This window comes from Cherax quadricarinatus, chromosome 82 (assembly GCF_038502225.1).
Source record: "Cherax quadricarinatus isolate ZL_2023a chromosome 82, ASM3850222v1, whole genome shotgun sequence".
In the NCBI taxonomy this organism is placed as follows: domain Eukaryota; kingdom Metazoa; phylum Arthropoda; class Malacostraca; order Decapoda; family Parastacidae; genus Cherax; species Cherax quadricarinatus.
In genome coordinates this window covers 19914144-19933357 of record NC_091373.1, presented here as the reverse complement: position 1 = coordinate 19933357, position 19214 = coordinate 19914144, and the positions used below count along the sequence as shown (strand labels likewise).

The 19214-nt window shown below is 44.6% G+C and overlaps 1 protein-coding gene across 1 annotated transcript in view; it reads left to right on the top strand.

Annotated features, from left to right (window-relative positions):
* Positions 1–19214, top strand: part of Dhc1 (Dynein heavy chain 1) — a 313825-nt gene that overhangs the window by 171239 nt on the left and 123372 nt on the right. Inside the window, exons 41-43 of the mRNA XM_070102646.1 lie at positions 1045–1243; positions 11889–12031; positions 18362–18496. Of these exons, the coding sequence (XP_069958747.1) occupies positions 1045–1243; positions 11889–12031; positions 18362–18496 (477 nt within the window). The remainder of the gene's footprint in view (positions 1–1044; positions 1244–11888; positions 12032–18361; positions 18497–19214) is intronic.

The window sequence follows — 19214 nt, the reverse complement described above, 5'->3', positions numbered from 1 at the left end:
AGAAACAAGATCCCCTCAAGGAAGGTTCCTTGATGTTGGTGAGGGGGCTCTTGATTTAGGAAATTGGATCTGTGCTCCAGTTCCCCGAATTAAGCCTGAATACCTTCCACATCCCCCCCCAGGCGCTGTATAATCCTCCAGGTTTAGTGCTTCCCCCTGATTATAATAATAATAATAATACAGAAACAAGAGAGAATAATGATAGTGAAGTATTGTTTATTGATGCTGCCTACTTTATGTTGCGTTGATGGCTAAGATGTTGTTGACCACTGAAGAATTGATGAACATGAATAACACTGAGTTAAAATAGTTAAAGAGTGTGTGAGGAGAGGGTAGACAACACTGTTTACTCTATATCAACCAGTTATCCCATGTATTATACCAACCGTCAAAAGCTTGCCTTAATTGCTGTACTGGATGGCTTTTGATCCATGGAATGGGAGTTACCCACCTTTCCTTGGATCAGACTTTATTACTTAACATTCTCTTGTTCTGCATGACCGTTATAGCTTTATCACACCCACATAAATATAATAAAAATATATGTAAATTACTATATCTTAATCATTATTGTGAGTAATTTGTTGCTATACAAAAATAATCACTACCACGACAAAATATATTTTAATAATTAATCAGTGTTTTAATTTATCTTTAGATGTTTTAGGCATAACTAGAACACCAAGATACTTGTACCCTTGTTAGAGTATGTCTTCCCTTCAAGGATGAAGGATGTCTTGTTGTTGCTGAAGGGCTCCTGATCCCAGTGATTGGAGATATCTTCCCATTCTAGGGTCAGATCTAATTCTTAGAGTGATGTATGACCCCTATGGGTTTAGTGTTTTCTCATGGATATGATATAGAAGATTTCTTTCATGAGTTTTTTTTAATCGAATTCCACATTGAGTAAAAAGCTCCTGGAACCACACAAATACCCAGCACTTAGGAGACAGTAACTTAATAATGGTTCAGGACGGACCGAAACCTCCTTAAATGTTTTCCCTACTAAATGTGGGTTATTTATGAATTAGTATATCATTACAGACGCAGCAGGCGCCCATCCAGGAGCACATCCACCGCTTGTTCGTGTTCTCCATGATGTGGAGTGTAGGGGCGCTGCTGGAGCTGCCAGACCGAGCCAAGCTGGAAGAACATGTAAGAAGCAAATACTCACACCTGGACCTTCCTCCCCGCGGACACGGCAGTGTTGACTCATTGTTTGACTACCGTGTTGATGAAAATGGTGAGTGAAAAGAAATGGATGTAGTTTACGTTATCAGGGGAGGAGAAGGATGAGTGAGACTCACCCTCTGTGTACGGTCTTGATTAATGAGATCAGTGAGGAAGTGTTACTCTATGAGTGTGTTCTATGTTCTCGAGTGATCAAACCAGTGAGTAAGAGCTAGGCTTAGTGTGCTCTTTATACTCGCTTGATGAGATAGGTGAGAGTTACTCTGTGTGCTCTCTACGATCTCAGTTGGTGAGAACAGTGAGTGAGATTACTGTGTGCGTGTGTGTGTGCGTGTGTGTACATTCACCTATTTGTACTCACCTATTTGAGGTTGCAGGGGTCGATTCACAGGTCCAAGTCCCGCCTAATCGCTGCTCGCTGCCATGTAGTCCACTCTCTCCCTGCTCCATGAGCTTTATCGTATCGCTTCTTAAAGCTGTGCATGGATCCCGCCTCCACTACATCACAATCTAACACATCCCTCTGGAGGTACATTGGTACATTATCATAGGTATCTCTGGCCTCTAAAAAAAAAAAGCTGAAGATAGCAGATCATTGTTTATAAATTCAAGAGTGAAAAGAGTGACTCTTCATTAGTAAAAATAAAAGAAAATGATGGATTTGTTCCACTTCCTGACAACTCTATGGCTGAAGAAATATTTCCTAGCATCCTGGGACTCATCTGAGTTTTCATCTCCCAGTCAGTTTCATCTACCATGTCAATTTCTCTCAGTATATTATATGTCGTTATCATGTCTCCCCTATCCCTCCAGTCCTCCAGTGTCGTCAGGCTGATTTCTCTTAACTTCTTCTCTTAGGGCATACCCCTTAACTCCGGGACTAGTCTTTTTGCAAACCTTTGCACTTTATCTAATTTCTTGACGTGTTTGACCAGGTGTGGGTTCCATACTGGTGCTGCATACTCCAATATGGGCCTGAGTACACAGTGTTTAGTATCTTGAATTGTTCAAGGTGAATACGAGATCCAGCCTTGCTGGTTCATCATCTCCACTCTCTCTCTGGTTGTGTCCCTAACATGTTGGTACGTGAAGCTTTCCAGCACTGCCTCCATCATCTTGGCTCTCCACGTCTCTGGTTTCCCCATGTGACTCCAGATTTTCCTAGTCTATCTTCTAGTGGTTGAAATTCCCCATGATGAGTAAATTTGCCCTACATATATATGTTGGCCCTTCTGGCCACCTAGGCTAGTGTGTATGGTCTTCCACATCCCAATTGCTGTGTAATCCCTACAGGTTTAGCATTCCACTCATGAATGTAATAACAATAATAGGGTGAGAAAAGTATGTCGTTAGGCACCTTTAAATGGGTGCCAGATTTTTCTTTGCTTTCTTTCACATAACTCCAGAAGGTCTCATCCGATCGGCTCCAGTTTTTCATCGCATATATACAGTAATTATGATCAAATGTGGTATGACCAGAGTTGGTAACGTCATTCCCAGCATCCTGAAATGGTTCCAGTAACTTTCACTCGGCAGAGTTGCTTCAAACGTTGAAAAAAAGTCTCGTATTTTAATTCGGCGACGGCGGAGTGAAATTTCAGTATATAGGAGTTGATCTGCCCTTATAAGTGTAAAAAAATGTAGATTTTTTTATACCCATTAAACCACGTTAAATAAATTTCAGTTTTCCTTCTCTGAGCGGCAACATTGTTTACTGGATGATTCCTCTTACTGCCAGGATGGTATCCAGTAAGTTCTGTTTATGTCAGGGAAAATTTGTCAGTAGATTGAAAAGTTTAACAACTTGGAGTTGTTGGAATCCGTTTTGTAAATGAGGAATGTCTCTTCAGGTTGGTTTACTGTGCGGTTTCCTGTGAGGTTTCCTGTACGGTTTCCTGTGTGGTTTCCTGTACGGTTTCCTGTGTGGTTTCCTATACGGTTTCCTGTGTAGTTTCCTATACGGTTTCCTGTACGGTTTCCTGTGTGGTTTCCTGTACGGTTTCCTGTGTGGCTTCCTGTACGGTTTCCTGTACGGTTTCCTGTGTGGTTTCCTGTATGGTTTCCTGTGTGGTTTCCTGTACGGTTTCCTGTGTGGTTTCCTGTATGGTTTCCTGTGTGGTTTCCTGTACGGTTTCCTGTGTGGTTTCCTGTACGGTTTCCTATACAGTTTCCTCTGTGGTTTCCTGTACGGTTTCCTGTATGGTTTCCTGTGTGGTTTCCTGTGTGGTTTCCTATACGGTTTCCTGTACGGTTTCCTGTGTGGTTTCCTGTATGGTTTCCTGTGTGGTTTTCTGTACGGTTTCCTGTGTGGTTTCCTGTACGGTTTCCTGTGTGGTTTCCTGTACGGTTTCCTGTGTGGTTTCCTATACGGTTTATTTACGGTTTCCTGTGTGGTTTCCTGTACGGTTTCCTGTGTGGTTTCCTGTGTGGTTTCCTGTGTGGTTTCCTGTATGGTTTCCTGTGTGGTTTAGAGTACAGTTTCCTGTGTGGTTTCCTGTACGGTTTCCTATGTGGTTTCCTGTATGGTTTCCTGTGTGATTTCCTGTAAGGTTTCCTGTGTGATTTCCTGTGTGGTTTCCTGTACGGTTTCCTGTGTGGTTCCCTGTGTGCTTTCCTATACGGTTTCCTGTACAGTTTCCTGTGTAGTTTCCTGTGTGGTTTCCTGTGTGGTTTCCTATATGGTTTCCTGTACGGTTTCCTGCGTGGTTTCCTGTGTGGTTTCCTGTGTGGTTTCCTATACGGTTTCCTGAGGGGTTTCCTGTGTGGTTTCCTGTGTGGTTTCCTGTGTGGCATCCTGTGTGGTTTCCTGTGTGGTTTCCTATACGGTTTCCTGTACGGTTTCCTCCGTGGTTTCCTGTGTGGTATCCTGTGTGGTTTAGTGTGTGGTTTCCTATACGGTTTCCTGTATGGTTCCCTATGGGGTTTCCTGTGTGGTTTCCTATACGGTTTCCTGTTCGGTTTCCCGTGTGGTTTCCTGTGTGGTTTCCTATACGGTCTCCTGTACGGTTTCCTGTGTGGTTTCCTGTGTAGTTTCCTGTACGGTTTCTTGTGTGGTTTCCTGTACGGTTTCCTGTGTGGTTTCCTGTGTGGTTTCCTGTGTGGTTTCCTGTGTGGTTTCCTGTACGGTTTCCTGTGTGGTTTCCTGTACGGTTTCCTGTGTGGTTTCCTGTGTGGCTTCCTGTGTGGTTTCCTGTGTGGTTTTCTGTGTGGTTTCCTGTACGGTTTCCTGTGTGGTTTCCTGTACGGTTTCCTGTGTGGTTTCCTGTGTGGTTTTCTTTGAGGTTTCCTGGGTGGTTTCCTGTGTGATGTCCTGTGTGGTTTCCTGTACGGTTTCCTCTGTGGTTTCCTGTGGGGTTTCGTGTACGGTTTCCTGTGTGGTTTCCTGTGTGGTTTCCTGTACGGTTTCCTTTGTGGTTTCCTGTACGGTTTAATGGGGGGTTTCCTGTACGGTTTCCTGTGGGGTTTCCTGTACGGTTTCCTGTGTGGTTTCCTGTATGGTTTCCTGTGTGGTTTCCTGTGTGGTTTCCTGTGTAGTTTCCTGTATGGTTTCTTGTGTGGTTTCCTGTACGGTTTCCTGTGTGGTTTCCTGTGTGGTTTCCTGTGTGGTTTCCTGTGTGGTTTCCTGTACGGTTTCCTGTGTGGTTTCCTGTGTGGTTTCCTGTGTGGTTTCCTGTGTGGCTTCCTGTGTGGTTTCCTGTGTGGTTTTCTGTGTGGTTTCCTGTGTGGTTTCCTGTGTGGTTTCCTGTGTGGTTTCCTGTGTAGTTTTCTGTGTGGTTTCCTGTTTGGTTTCCTGTGTGGTTTCCTGTGTGGCTTCCTGTATAGTTTCCTGGTTGGTTTCCTGTGTGGTTTCCTGTGTGGTTTCCTGTACGGTTTCCTGTGTGGTTTCCAGGGTGGTTTCCTGTGTGGTTTCCTGTACGGTTTCCTGTGTGTTTTCCTGTCTGGTTTCCTGTGTGGTTTCCTGTATGGTTTCCTGTGTGTTTTCCTGTCTGGTTTCCTGTGTGGTTTCCTGTGTGGTTTCCTGTGTGGTTTCCTGTACGGTTTTTTGTACGGTTTCCTGTGTGGTTTCTTGTGTGGTTTCCTGTGCAGTTTCCTGCACGGTTTCCTGTGTGGTTTCCTGAGTGGTTTCCTGTGTGGTTTCTTGTACGGTTTCCTGTGTGGTTTCCTGTGTGGTTTCCTGTACGGTTTCCTGTGTGGTTTCCTGGGTGGTTTCCTGGGTGGTTTCCTGTGTGGTTTCCTGTACGGTTTCCTGTACGGTTTCATGTGTGGTTTCCTGTGTGGTTTCCTGTGTGGTTTCCTGTGTGGTTTCCTGTACGGTTTCCTGTGTGGTTTCCTGTACGGTTTCCTGTGTGGTTTCCTGTGTGGTTTCCTGTGTGGTTTCCTGTGTGGTTTCCTGTGTGGTTTCCTGTACGGTTTCCTGTGTGGTTTCATGTGTGGTTTCCTTTGTGGTTTCCTGGGTGGTTTCCTGTGTGGTTTCCTATGTGGTTTCTGGTACGGTTTCCTGTGTGGTTTCCTGTGTGGTTTCCTGTGTGGTTTCCTGTGTGGTTTCCTGTACGGTTTCCTGTGTGGTTTCCTGTACGGTTTCCTGTGTGGTTTCCTGTGTGGTTTCCTGTGTGGTTTCCTGTGTGGTTTCCTGTGTGGTTTCCTGTACGGTTTCCTGTGTGGTTTCCTGTGTGGTTTCCTGTGTGGTTTCCTGTGTGGTTTCCTGTGTGGTTTCCTGTGTGGTTTCCTGTACGGTTTCCTGTGTGGTTTCCTGTGTGGTTTCCTGTACGGTTTCCTGTGTGGTTTCCTGTGTGGTTTCCTGTACGGTTTCCTGTGTGGTTTCCTGTACGGTTTCCTGTGTGGTTTCCTGTGTGGTTTCCTGTACGGTTTCCTGTGTGGTTTCCTGTGTGGTTTCCTATATGGTTTCCTGTACGGTTTCCTGTGTGGTTTCCTGTGTGGTTTCCTGTGTGGTTTCCTGTGTGGTTTCCTGTGTGGTTTCCTGTGTGGTTTCCTGTGTGGTTTCCTGTGTGGTTTCCTGTGTGGTTTCCTGTACGGTTTCCTGTACGGTTTCCTGTGTGGTTTCCTGTGTGGTTTCCTGTGTGGTTTCCTGTGTGGTTTCCTGTGTGGTTTCCTGTGTGGTTTCCTGTACGGTTTCCTGTGTGGTTTCCTGTACGGTTTCCTGTGTGGTTTCCTGTACGGTTTCCTGTGTGGTTTCCTGTGTGGTTTCCTGTGTGGTTTCCTGTGTGGTTTCCTGTGTGGTTTCCTGTGTGGTTTCCTGTGTGGTTTCCTGTACGGTTTCCTGTGTGGTTTCCTGTACGGTTTCCTGTGTGGTTTCCTGTGTGGTTTCCTGTGTGGTTTCCTGTGTGGTTTCCTGTACGGTTTCCTGTGTGGTTTCCTGTACGGTTTCCTGTGTGGTTTCCTGTGTGGTTTCCTGTGTGGTTTCCTGTACGGTTTCCTGTGTGGTTTCCTGTACGGTTTCCTGTGTGGTTTCCTGTACGGTTTCCTGTGTGGTTTCCTGTACGGTTTCCTGTGTGGTTTCCTGTGTCGTTTCCTCTGTGGTTTCATGAGTGGTTTCCTGTACGGTTTTCTGTGTGGTTTCCTGTGTGGTTTTCTGTATGGTTTCCTGTATGGTTTCCTGTGTGGTTTCCTGTGTGGTTTCCTCTGTGGTTTCCTGGGTGGTTTCCTGTGTGGTTTCCTGTGTGGTTTTCTGTATGGTTTCCTGTATGGTTTCCTGTGTGGTTTCCTGTATGGTTTCCTGTACGGTTTCCTGTACTTTTTCCTGTACGGTTTCCTGTACGGTTCCTGTAAGGCTTCCTGTACGGTTCCTGTACGGTTTCTGTACGGTTTCTGTACGGTTCCTGTACGGTTTCTGTATGGTTCCTGTACGGTTTCTGTACGGTTCCTGTACGGTTCCTGTACGGTTCCTGTACGGTTTCTGTACGGTTCCTGCACGGTTCCTGTACGGTTTCTGTATGGTTCCTGTACGGTTTCTGTACGGTTCCTGTACGGTTGGTTGACGCTGTTATTTAGTGGCATAAATCCCAGCTTGGCAATTAATGTATATTGAATAATTAGTGATATTAATTTACATTTAATAACTAATGAATATTTTTTCTGATCGGCTTCACAGAATTACTGAAACTGTCAAAGAATTTGGACTCGTTACAAGCAAATTAGTTACTGGAGAATGCAAGGTAGTAGGTTGGTAGACAGCAACCACCCAGGGAAGTACTACCGTCCTGCCAGATGACTGTGAAACAAAAACCTGTAACTGTTTTGCATGATGGTAGGATTGCTGGTTTCTTTTTCTGTCTCATAAACACGCTAAGATAACAGGGATATCTTGCTACTCCTACTTACACTTTGGTCACACTTCACAGACACGCACATGCATATATATATATATACATACATCTAGGTTTTTCTCCTTTTTCTAAATAGCTCTTGTTCTTTTTTATTTCTTCTATTGTCCATGGGGAAGTGGAAAAGAATCTTTCCTCCGTAAGCCATGCGTGTCGTATGAGGCGACTAAAATGCCGGGAGCAATGGGCTAGTAACCCCTTCTCCTGTATACAATTACTAAAAAAGAGAAGAAGAAAAACTTTATAAAACTGGGTTGCTTAAATGTGCGTGGATGTAGTGCGGATGACAAGAAACAGATGATTGCTGATGTTATGAATGAAAAGAAGTTGGATGTCCTGGCCCTAAGCGAAACAAAGCTGAAGGGGGTAGGAGAGTTTCAGTGGGGGGAAATAAATGGGATTAAATCTGGAGTATCTGAGAGAGTTAGAGCAAAGGAAGGGGTAGCAGTAATGTTAAATGATCAGTTATGGAAGGAGAAAAGAGAATATGAATGTGTAAATTCAAGAATTATGTGGATTAAAGTCAAGGTTGGATGCGAGAAGTGGGTCATAATAAGCGTGTATGCACCTGGAGAAGAGAGGAATGCAGAGGAGAGAGAGAGATTTTGGGAGATGTTAAGTGAATGTATAGGAGCCTTTGAACCAAGTGAGAGAGTAATTGTGGTAGGGGACTTGAATGCTAAAGTAGGAGAAACTTTTAGAGAGGGTGTGGTAGGTAAGTTTGGGGTGCCAGGTGTAAATGATAATGGGAGCCCTTTGATTGAACTTTGTATAGAAAGGGGTTTAGTTATAGGTAATACATATTTTAAGAAAAAGAGGATAAATAAGTATACACGATATGATGTAGGGCGAAATGACAGTAGTTTGTTGGATTATGTATTGGTAGATAAAAGACTGTTGAGTAGACTTCAGGATGTACATGTTTATAGAGGGGCCACAGATATATCAGATCACTTTCTAGTTGTAGCTACACTGAGAGTAAAAGGTAGATGGGATACAAGGAGAATAGAAGCATCAGGGAAGAGAGAGGTGAAGGTTTATAAACTAAAAGAGGAGGCAGTTAGGGTAAGATATAAACAGCTATTGGAGGATAGATGGGCTAATGAGAGCATAGGCAATGGGGTCGAAGAGGTATGGGGTAGGTTTAAAAATGTAGTGTTAGAGTGTTCAGCAGAAGTTTGTGGTTACAGGAAAGTGGGTGCAGGAGGGAAGAGGAGCGATTGGTGGAATGATGATGTAAAGAGAGTAGTAAGGGAGAAAAAGTTAGCATATGAGAAGTTTTTACAAAGTAGAAGTGATGCAAGGAGGGAAGAGTATATGGAGAAAAAGAGAGAAGTTAAGAGAGTGGTGAAGCAATGTAAAAAGAGAGCAAATGAGAGAGTGGGTGAGATGTTATCAACAAATTTTGTTGAAAATAAGAAAAAGTTTTGGAGTGAGATTAACAAGTTAAGAAAGCCTAGAGAACAAATGGATTTGTCAGTTAAAAATAGGAGAGGAGAGTTATTAAATGGAGAGTTAGAGGTATTGGGAAGATGGAAGGAATATTTTGAGGAATTGTTAAATGTTGATGAAGATAGGGAAGCTGTGATTTCGTGTATAGGGCAAGGAGGAATAACATCTTGTAGGAGTGAGGAAGAGCCAGTTGTGAGTGTGGGGGAAGTTCGTGAGGCAGTAGGCAAAATGAAAGGGGGTAAGGCAGCCGGGATTGATGGGATAAAGATAGAAATGTTAAAAGCAGGTGGGGATATAGTTTTGGAGTGGTTGGTGCAATTATTTAATAAATGTATGGAAGAGGGTAAGGTACCTAGGGATTGGCAGAGAGCATGCATAGTTCCTTTGTATAAAGGCAAAGGGGATAAAAGAGAGTGCAAAAATTATAGGGGGATAAGTCTGTTGAGTGTACCTGGTAAAGTGTATGGTAGAGTTATAATTGAAAGAATTAAGAGTAAGACGGAGAATAGGATAGCAGATGAACAAGGAGGCTTTAGGAAAGGTAGGGGGTGTGTGGACCAGGTGTTTACAGTGAAACATATAAGTGAACAGTATTTAGATAAGGCTAAAGAGGTCTTTGTGGCATTTATGGATTTGGAAAAGGCATATGACAGGGTGGATAGGGGGGCAATGTGGCAGATGTTGCAAGTGTATGGTGTAGGAGGTAGGTTACTGAAAGCAGTGAAGAGTTTTTACGAGGATAGTGAGGCTCAAGTTAGAGTATGTAGGAAAGAAGGAAATTTTTTCCCAGTAAAGGTAGGCCTTAGACAAGGATGTGTGATGTCACCGTGGTTGTTTAATATATTTATAGATGGGGTTGTAAGAGAAGTAAATGCGAGGGTCTTGGCAAGAGGCGTGGAGTTAAAAGACAAAGAATCACACACAAAGTGGGAGTTGTCACAGCTGCTCTTTGCTGATGACACTGTGCTCTTGGGAGATTCTGAAGAGAAGTTGCAGAGATTGGTGGATGAATTTGGTAGGGTGTGCAAAAGAAGAAAATTAAAGGTGAATACAGGAAAGAGTAAGGTTATGAGGATAACAAAAAGATTAGGTGATGAAAGATTGAATATCAGATTGGAGGGAGAGAGTATGGAGGAGGTGAATGTATTCAGATATTTGGGAGTGGACGTGTCAGCGGATGGGTCTATGAAAGATGAGGTGAATCATAGAATTGATGAGGGAAAAAGAGTGAGTGGTGCACTTAGGAGTCTGTGGAGACAAAGAACTTTGTCCTTGGAGGCAAAGAGGGGAATGTATGAGAGTATAGTTTTACCAACGCTCTTATATGGGTGTGAAGCGTGGGTGATGAATGTTGCAGCGAGGAGAAGGCTGGAGGCAGTGGAGATGTCATGTCTGAGGGCAATGTGTGGTGTGAATATAATGCAGAGAATTCGTAGTTTGGAAGTTAGGAGGAGGTGCGGGATTACCAAAACTGTTGTCCAGAGGGCTGAGGAAGGGTTGTTGAGGTGGTTCGGACATGTAGAGAGAATGGAGCGAAACAGAATGACTTCAAGAGTGTATCAGTCTGTAGTGGAAGGAAGGCGGGGTAGGGGTCGGCCTAGGAAGGGTTGGAGGGAGGGGGTAAAGGAGGTTTTGTGTGCGAGGGGCTTGGACTTCCAGCAAATTTGTATATACTGAACGGCTTCAAACTTAATGTTCTGGTGAATTTTAGGATATTAGTCTCTGTGATATCGAAAGTCTGCAGCTTCAGTTTGATTTTAAATTAAAATTTGTTTCTTAGTTGGATGTTTGAATAAGTTTTGTGTTGTGTATGTCCTGATTTGTCATTTTTATTGAAGAAATCTGGATATTATTTTTCATCTGGTAACCTGTGAATGCCATATCAACGCTAACAAGCATTTAGCTGCATAAGAAACTTGTACCACACTCTGCTCTAATCTTTACGCGTGTATTGTCACGCAGGAGGCTGCGGTTATACAGTATTGGGATACATTTCTTGGGTCGCACAGCGTCCGAAATACGTCTAGTTCTGTGTGTGGTCGACCTGCTTAGGTGACGAGTGGGAGATAAAAATATTACACATTGTTGAAAATATAACGTATCTTTCTGTAAGTCTCATCGTCCAGTCCCTGGTCTTGTATAATCTAAACTGTGCGTCACTTCCCCAGTAAAAGCCCGTGGCCTGGCTGGCAAAGCTCTCACTTCACACACGAAGGGCCCGGGTTCGATTCCTGGCGGGTTAGAAGCATTTCGAAGCGATTTTTCATACACCTGTTGTCGTGTTCACCTAGCAGCAAGTAGGTACCTGGCTGTTAGTCGACTGGTGTAGGTCGCATCCTGGAGGACAAGATTGAGGGTTTAAATGGAAATAAGACAGTCCTTTATGACGCACTGCCTTTCTTGGATTATCCTGGGTGACTAACCCTCCAGGGTTAAAAATCCTAACGAAATCTTAACTTATCTTATCTTACAGTTTTTAGCATGCTGGTGGGATAAGATGGTATTCCCAGACTAAGGCTTAAGCCCCTAAGAACTTCACTGAACAGTACAGTGGCCCGGTGGTCTGGTGGCTAAAGCTCCCGCTTCACACACGGAGGGCCCGGGTTCGGTTCCTGGCGGGTGGAAATTCCGACACGTTTCCTTACACCTATTGTCCTGTTCACCTAGCAGCAAATAGGTACCTGGGTGTTAGTCGACTGGTGTGGGTCGCATCCTGGGGGACAAGATTAAGGACCCCAATGGAAATAAGTTAGACAGTCCTCGATGACGCACTGACTTTCTTGGGTTATCCTGGGTGGCTAACCCTCCGGGGTTAAAAATCCGAACGAAATCTTATCTTATCTTAAGTTAATCACAAGCATATTTCCTAATATTAAAAACATACTACGTATATCATATTGGCAGGATGGTGGCAGCACTGGGAGACCCGAGTGACGGAGTTTGTGTACCCTGATACAGGTAGCCCAGACTATACCTCCTTCCTGGTGCCCAATGTTGACAATGTGAGGATGGACTTCCTTATCCACATTATAGCGCAGCAAGGAAAGGTTAGTGGATCTCTTGTCACTGTGAGTGGTTAGTGATTTATCATCACCGTGAGGGGTTAGTGATCCATCATAACCGTGAGGGGTTAGTGATCCATCATCACTGTGAGGGGTTAGTGATCCATCATAACCGTGAGGGGTTAGTGATCCATCATCACTGTGAAAGGTTAGTGATCCATCATCACTGTGAAAGGTGAGTGATCCATCATCACTGTGAAAGGTTAGTGATCCATCATCACTGTGAGGGGTTAGTGATCCATCATCACTGTGAGGGGTTAGTGATCCATCAACACCGTGAGGGGTTAGTGATCCATCATCACTGTGAGGGGTAAGTGATCCATAATCACTGTGAGGGGTTAGTGATCCATCATCACTGTGAGAGGTTAGTGACTCATCATCACTGTGAGGGGTTAGTGATCCATCATCACTGTGAGGGGTCAGTGATCCATCACCACTGTGAGGGGTTAGTGATCCATCATCACTGTGACGGATTAGTGATCCATCATCACTGTGAGGGGTTAGTGATCCATCATCACTGTGAGGGGTTAGTGATCCATCATCACTGTGAGGGGTTAGTGATCCATCATCACTGTGAGGGGTAAGTGATCCATCATCACTGTGAGGGGTTAGTGATCCATCATCACTGTGAGGGGTTAGTGATCCATAATCACCGTGAGAGGTTAGTGATCCATCATTACTGTGAGGGCTTAGTGATCCATCATCACTGTGAGGGGTTAGTGATCCATCATCACTGTGAGGGGTTAGTGATCCATCATCACTGTGAGGGGTTAGTGATCCATCATCACTGTGAGGAGTTAGTGATCCATCATGACTGTGACGGGTTAGTGATTTATCATCACCGTGAAGGGTTAGTGATCCATCATCACTGTGAGGGGTTAATGATCCATCATCACTGTGAGGGGTTAGTGATCCATCATCACCGTGAGGGGTTAGTGATCCATCATCACTGTGAGGGGTTGTGATCCCTCATCACTGTGAGGGGTTAGTGATTTATCATCACTGTGTGGGGTTAGTGATCCATCATCACTGTGAGGGATTAGTGATCCATCATCACTGTGAGGGGTTAGTGATCCATCATCACCGTGAGGGGTTAGTGATCCATCATCACTGTCAGGGGTTAGTGATCCATCATCACTGTGAGGGGTTAGTGATCCATCATCACTGTGAGGGGTTAGTGATCCATCATCACTGTGAGGGGTTAGTGATCCATCATCACTGTGAGGGGTTAGTGATCCATCATCACTGTGAGGGGTTACTGATCCATCATCACTGTGAGTGGTTAGTGATCCATCATCACTGTGAGGGGTTAGTGATCCATGATCACTATGAGGGGTTAGTGATCCATCATCACTGTGAGGGGTGAGTGATCCATCATCACTGTGAGGGGTTAGTGATCCATCATCACCGTGACGGGTTAGTAATCCATCATCACTGTGAGGGATTGTGATCCCTCATCACTGTGAGGGGTTAGTGATTTATCATCACTGTGTGGGGTTAGTGATCCATCATCACTGTGAGGGATTAGTGATCCATCATCACTGTGAGGGGTTAGTGATCCATCATCAATGTGAGGGGTTAGTGATCCATCATCACTGTGAGGGGTTAGTGATTTATCATCACCGTGAGGGGTTAGTGATCCATCATCACTGTGAGGGATTAGTGATCCATCATCACTGTGAGGGGTTAGTGATCCATCATCACTGTGAGGGGTTAGTGATTTATCATCACCGTGAGGGGTTAGTGATCCATCATCACTGTGAGGGATTAGTGATCCATCATCACTGTGAGGGGTTAGTGATCCATCATCACTGTGAGGGGTTAGTGATTTATCATCACCGTGAGGGGTTAGTGATCCATCATCACTGTGAGGGATTAGTGATCCATCATCACTGTGAGGGGTTAGTGATCCATCATCACTGTGAGGGGTTAGTGATCCATCATCACCGTGAGGGGTTAATGATCCATCATCACTGTGAGGGGTTAGTGATCCATCATCACTGTGAGGGGTTACTGATCCATCATCACTGTGAGTGGTTAGTGATCCATTATCACTGTGAAGGGTTAGTGATGCATCATCACTGTGAGGGGTTAGTGATCCAACATCACTGTGAGGGGTTAGTGATCCATCATCACCGTGAGGGGTTAGTGATCCATCATCACTGTGAGGGGTTAGTGATCCATCATCACCGTGAGGGGTTAGTGATCCATCATCACTGTTAGGGTTTGTGATCCATCATCACCGTGAGGGGTTAGTAATCCATCATCATTGTGAGGGGTTAGTGATCCATCATCACTGAGGGGTTAATGATCCATCATCACTGTGAGGGGTTAGTGATCCATCATCACTGTGAGGGGTTAGTGATCCATCATCACTGTGAGGGGTTAGTGATCCATCATCACTGTGAGGGGTTACTGATCCATCATCACTGTGAGTGGTTAGTGATCCATCATCACTGTGAGGGGTTAGTGATCCATCATCACCATGAGGGGTTAGTGATCCATCATCACTGTGAGGGGTTAGTGATCCATCATCACTGTGAGGGGTTAGTGATCCATCATCACTGTGAGGGATTGTGATCCCTCATCACTGTGAGGGGTTAGTGATCCATCATCACCGTGAGGGGTTAGTAATCCATCATCACTGTGAGGGATTGTGATCCCTCATCACTGTGAGGGGTTAGTGATTTATCATCACTGTGTGGGGTTAGTGATCCATCATCACCGTGAGGGATTAGTGATCCATCATCACTGTGAGGGGCTAGTGATCCATCACCACCGTGAGGGGTCAGTGATCCATCATCACTGTGAGGGGCTAGTGATCCATCATCACTGTGAGGGGTTAGTGATTTATCATCACCGTGAGGGGTTAGTGATCCATCATCACTGTGAGGGATTAGTGATCCATCATCAGTGTGAGGGGTTAGTGATCCATCATCACTGTGAGGGGTTAGTGATCCATCATCACCGTGAGGGGTTAGTGATCCATCATCACTGTGAGGGGTTAGTGATCCATCATCACTGTGAGGGGTTACTGATCCATTATCACTGTGAGTGGTTAGTGATCCATTATCACTGTGAGGGGTTAGTAATCCATCATCACTGTGAGGGGATAGTGATCCATCATCACTGTGAGGGGATAGTGATCCATCATCACCGTGAGGGGTTAGTGATCCATCATCACTGTGAGCGGCTAGTGATCCATCAACACCGTGAGGGGTTAGTTATCCATCATCACTGTGAGGGGTTAGTGATCCAACATCACTGTGAGGGGTTAATGATCCATCATCACTGTGAGGGGTTAGTGATCCATCATCACTGTGAGGGGTTAGTGATCCATCATCACTGTGAGGGGTTAATGATCCATCATCACTGTGAGGGGTTAGTGATCCATCATCACTGTGAAGGGTTAGTGATCCATCATCACCGTGAGGGGTTAGTGATCCATCATCATTGTGAGGGGTTAGTGATCCATCATCACTGAGGGGTTAATGATCCATCATCACTGTGAGAGGTTAGTGATCCATCACCACTGTGAGGGGTTAGTGATCCATCATTACTGTGAGGGGTTAGTGATCCATCATCACCCTCCTCATATTGAGGGGTCAGTTTGACCCTCCACATAGTGAGAGGTCAGTGTGACCCTCCTCATAGTGAGAGGTCAGTGTGACCCTCCTCATAGTGAGAGGTCAGTGTGACCCTCCTCATAATGAGAGGTCAGTGTGACCCTCCTCATAGTGAGAGGTCACTGTGACCCTCCTCATAGTGAGAGGTCAGTGTGACCCTTCTCATAGTGAGAGGTCAGTGTGACCCTCCTCATAGTGAGAGGTCAGTGTGATCCTCATAGTGAGAGGTCAGTGTGACCCTCCTCATAGTGAGAGGTCAGTGTGACCCTCCTCATAGTGAGAGGTCAATGTGATCATCCTCATAGTGAGAGGTCAGTGTGACCCTCCTCATAGTGAGAGGTCAGTGTGACCCTCCTCATAGTGAGAGGTCAGTGTGACCCTCCTCATAGTGAGAGGTCAATGTGACTCTCCTCATAGTGAGAGGTCAGTGTGACCCTCCTCATAGTGAGAGGTCAGTGTGACCCTCCTCATAGTGAGAGGTCAGTGTGACCCTCCTCATAGTGAGAGGTCAGTGTAACCTTCCTCATAGTGAGAGGTCGATGTGACCCTCCTCATAGTGAGAGGTCAGTGTGACCCTCCTCATAGTGAAAGGTCAGTGTGACCCTCCTCATAGTGAGAGGTCAGTGTGACCCTCTTCATAGTGAGAGGTCAGTGTGACTCTCCTCATAGTGAGAGGTCAGTGTGACCCTCCTCATAGTGAGAGGTCAGTGTGACCCTCCTAATAGTGAGAGGTCAGTGTGACCCTCTTCATAGTGAGAGGTCAGTGTGACTCTCCTCATATTGAGAAGTCAGTGTGACCCTCCTCATAGTGAGAGGTCAGTGTGACCCTCCTCATAGTGAGAGGTCAGTGTGACCTTCCTCATAGTGAGAGGTCAGTGTGACCCTCCTCATAGTGAGAGGTCAGTGTGACCCTCCTCATAGTGTGAGGTCAGTGTGACCCTCCTCATAGTGAGAGATCAGTGTGACCCTCCTCATAGTGAGAGGTCAATGTGACCCTCCTCATAGTGAAAGGTCAGTGTGACCCTCCTCATAGTGAGAGGTCAGTGTGACCCTCCTCATAGTGAGAGGTCAGTGTGACCCTCTTCATAGTGAGAGGTCAGTGTGACTCATAGTGAGAAGTCAGTGTGACCCTCCTCATAGTGAGAGATCAGTGTGACCCTCCTCATAGTGAGAGGTCAGTGTGAGCCTCCTCATAGTGAGAGGTCAGTGTGACCCTCCTCATAGTGAGAGGTCAGTGTGACCCTCCTCATAGTGAAAGGTCAGTGTGACCCTCCTCATAGTGAGAGGTCAGTGTGACCCTCCACATAGTGAGAGGTCAGTGTGACCCTCCTCATAGTGAGAGGTCAGTGTGACCCTCCTCATAGTGAGAGGTCAGTGTGACCCTCCTCATAGTGAGAGGTCAGTGTGACCCTCCTCATAGTGAGAGGTCAGTGTGACCCTCCTCATAGTGAGAGGTCAGTGTGACCCTCCTCATAGTGAAAGGTCAGTGTGACCCTCCTCATAGTGAGAGGTCAGTGTGACCCTCCTCATAGTGAGAGGTCAGTGTGACCCTCCTCATAGTGAGAGGTCAGTGTGACCCTCCTCATAGTGAGAGGTCAGTGTGAGCCTCTTCATAGTGAGAGGTCAGTGTGACCCTCCTCATAGTGAGAGGTCAGTGTATCCCTCCTCATAGTGAAAGGTCAGTGTGACCCTCCTCATAGTGAGAGGTCAGTGTGACCCTCCTCATAGTGAGAGGTCAGTGTGACCCTCCTCATAGTGAGAGGTCAGTGTGAGCCTCTTCATAGTGAGAGGTCAGTGTGACCCTCCTCATAGTGAGAGGTCAGTGTATCCCTCCTCATAGTGAAAGGTCAGTGTGACCCTCCTCATAGTGAGAGGTCAGTGTGACCCTCCTCATAGTGAGAGGTCAGTGTGACCCTCCTCATAGTGAGAGGTCACTGTGATCAACCTTATGGTAAGGTAACACTTGTATAGTATTACTTTACTGTTGTCAACACGTAGACGCTACTTGGTGTATATATCTTTTAAACTCCATTGATCTTATAAAATGTGTATTCTTATATATGAAATTTTAACACTAAAGTTCATTAAAAAAGGATAATATTCTTGGGAATCCAAGTTTTTGATAGCAATAGTCCATTTAAAGTATTGCTACGTACTGATAACTGACCAACATTGTACTGTGGAAGGCTGTTGGTTGGTTAATTGGGATTAGGAAATGTCCACACCAAGGTCAGTATGACTTCATCTTACATGTTCATCACCAGTCAAAAACATTTATTTTGAAATATGGGCGATTTAGCACTAAATTAAACTTTTAAGTGCATTAAGGGGAACGTCAGCTCCCCTGTCTTCTTATATGAAACTTATTTTTTTGCTGTAATCTACCGTGTCCATACTTACTATCGCATTTGCTTTGTCTGCTTTCGTAAAGGTGAAGTCCAGGATCTTTCCTTAATTGCTCAGACTTCTGCAACACAATTAAGGGACACAATTAATGAAAGATCCTAGACTTTACGAAAACAGACAAAGCAAATAAGATAGTAATTATGGACAAGGTAGATTATAGGGGAAAAATAAACATGATATTAGGAGACAGGGAAACTCAGGCGCCTCTTACAAAAGTACATATACTGTTGTTCTCTGTACACAAACATCAAGACATAACTATGAGTGTTAATATTCATGGCAGGCGGTGTTACTCATCGGTGAGCCGGGGTCTGCTAAGACAGTCACCATCAATGCTTTCATGAAGAAATACAACCCCGAGGATCATCTGTGTCGTAACTTCAACTTCTCATCAGCTTCAACACCTCTCTACTTCCAGGTCCATACTGACTCATGTCACCCTCAGCACTCTATCATAAATTATTGCACCCAAATTAAACAATAACTTAGGAGTTATTGTATAATTTATGGTGATTTTAAAGTTACAATAATTAAAACTATTTGTATATTGTTAATTGCCTGTGAACATCATTTATAAATAACATCTAATTTTTAATAGCATGCAGTAAGACCATAAATTAACATATATCTTTGACTGTAAAACATCTTTTGACAATATTAGTTATTTAAACTTTTCTTTTTTTTAGAGAAAAAACGCGTGTTTATCTAGGATGGTTATTATTAATTCTTCACATTTACTGTATGAAATTTGAGAATATTTAAATAACATTGAGAATATATCCTTATTTTTGCTAAAAACAATTCTTGAGCAGTAACGACAACAATGTTTCGCCCGCACAGTGGATCTTCAGGTATATTTAAGATGTGTAGTGAGGTGAAGAGTTTGTTTAGGTGTGTAGAAGCTACCTTGGGCAACTTTAAAATTAGGTTTAAAATTAGGTTTAACTGATATGTGAGTGAGAAGAGTTGGATCTGTGAAGAACCTGCCTAGCATGGGCTAGTAGGACTACTGCAGTGCTTCTCCATACTTAAGTGAAAAACCCGATCTAGAAGTTTTCGGTAAGCTCAGCAGTACTGTAGAATCCATGGCAAGGATTCGTACTTCCTCGTTGTGGGAGTCTCAGTGTGAAACACAA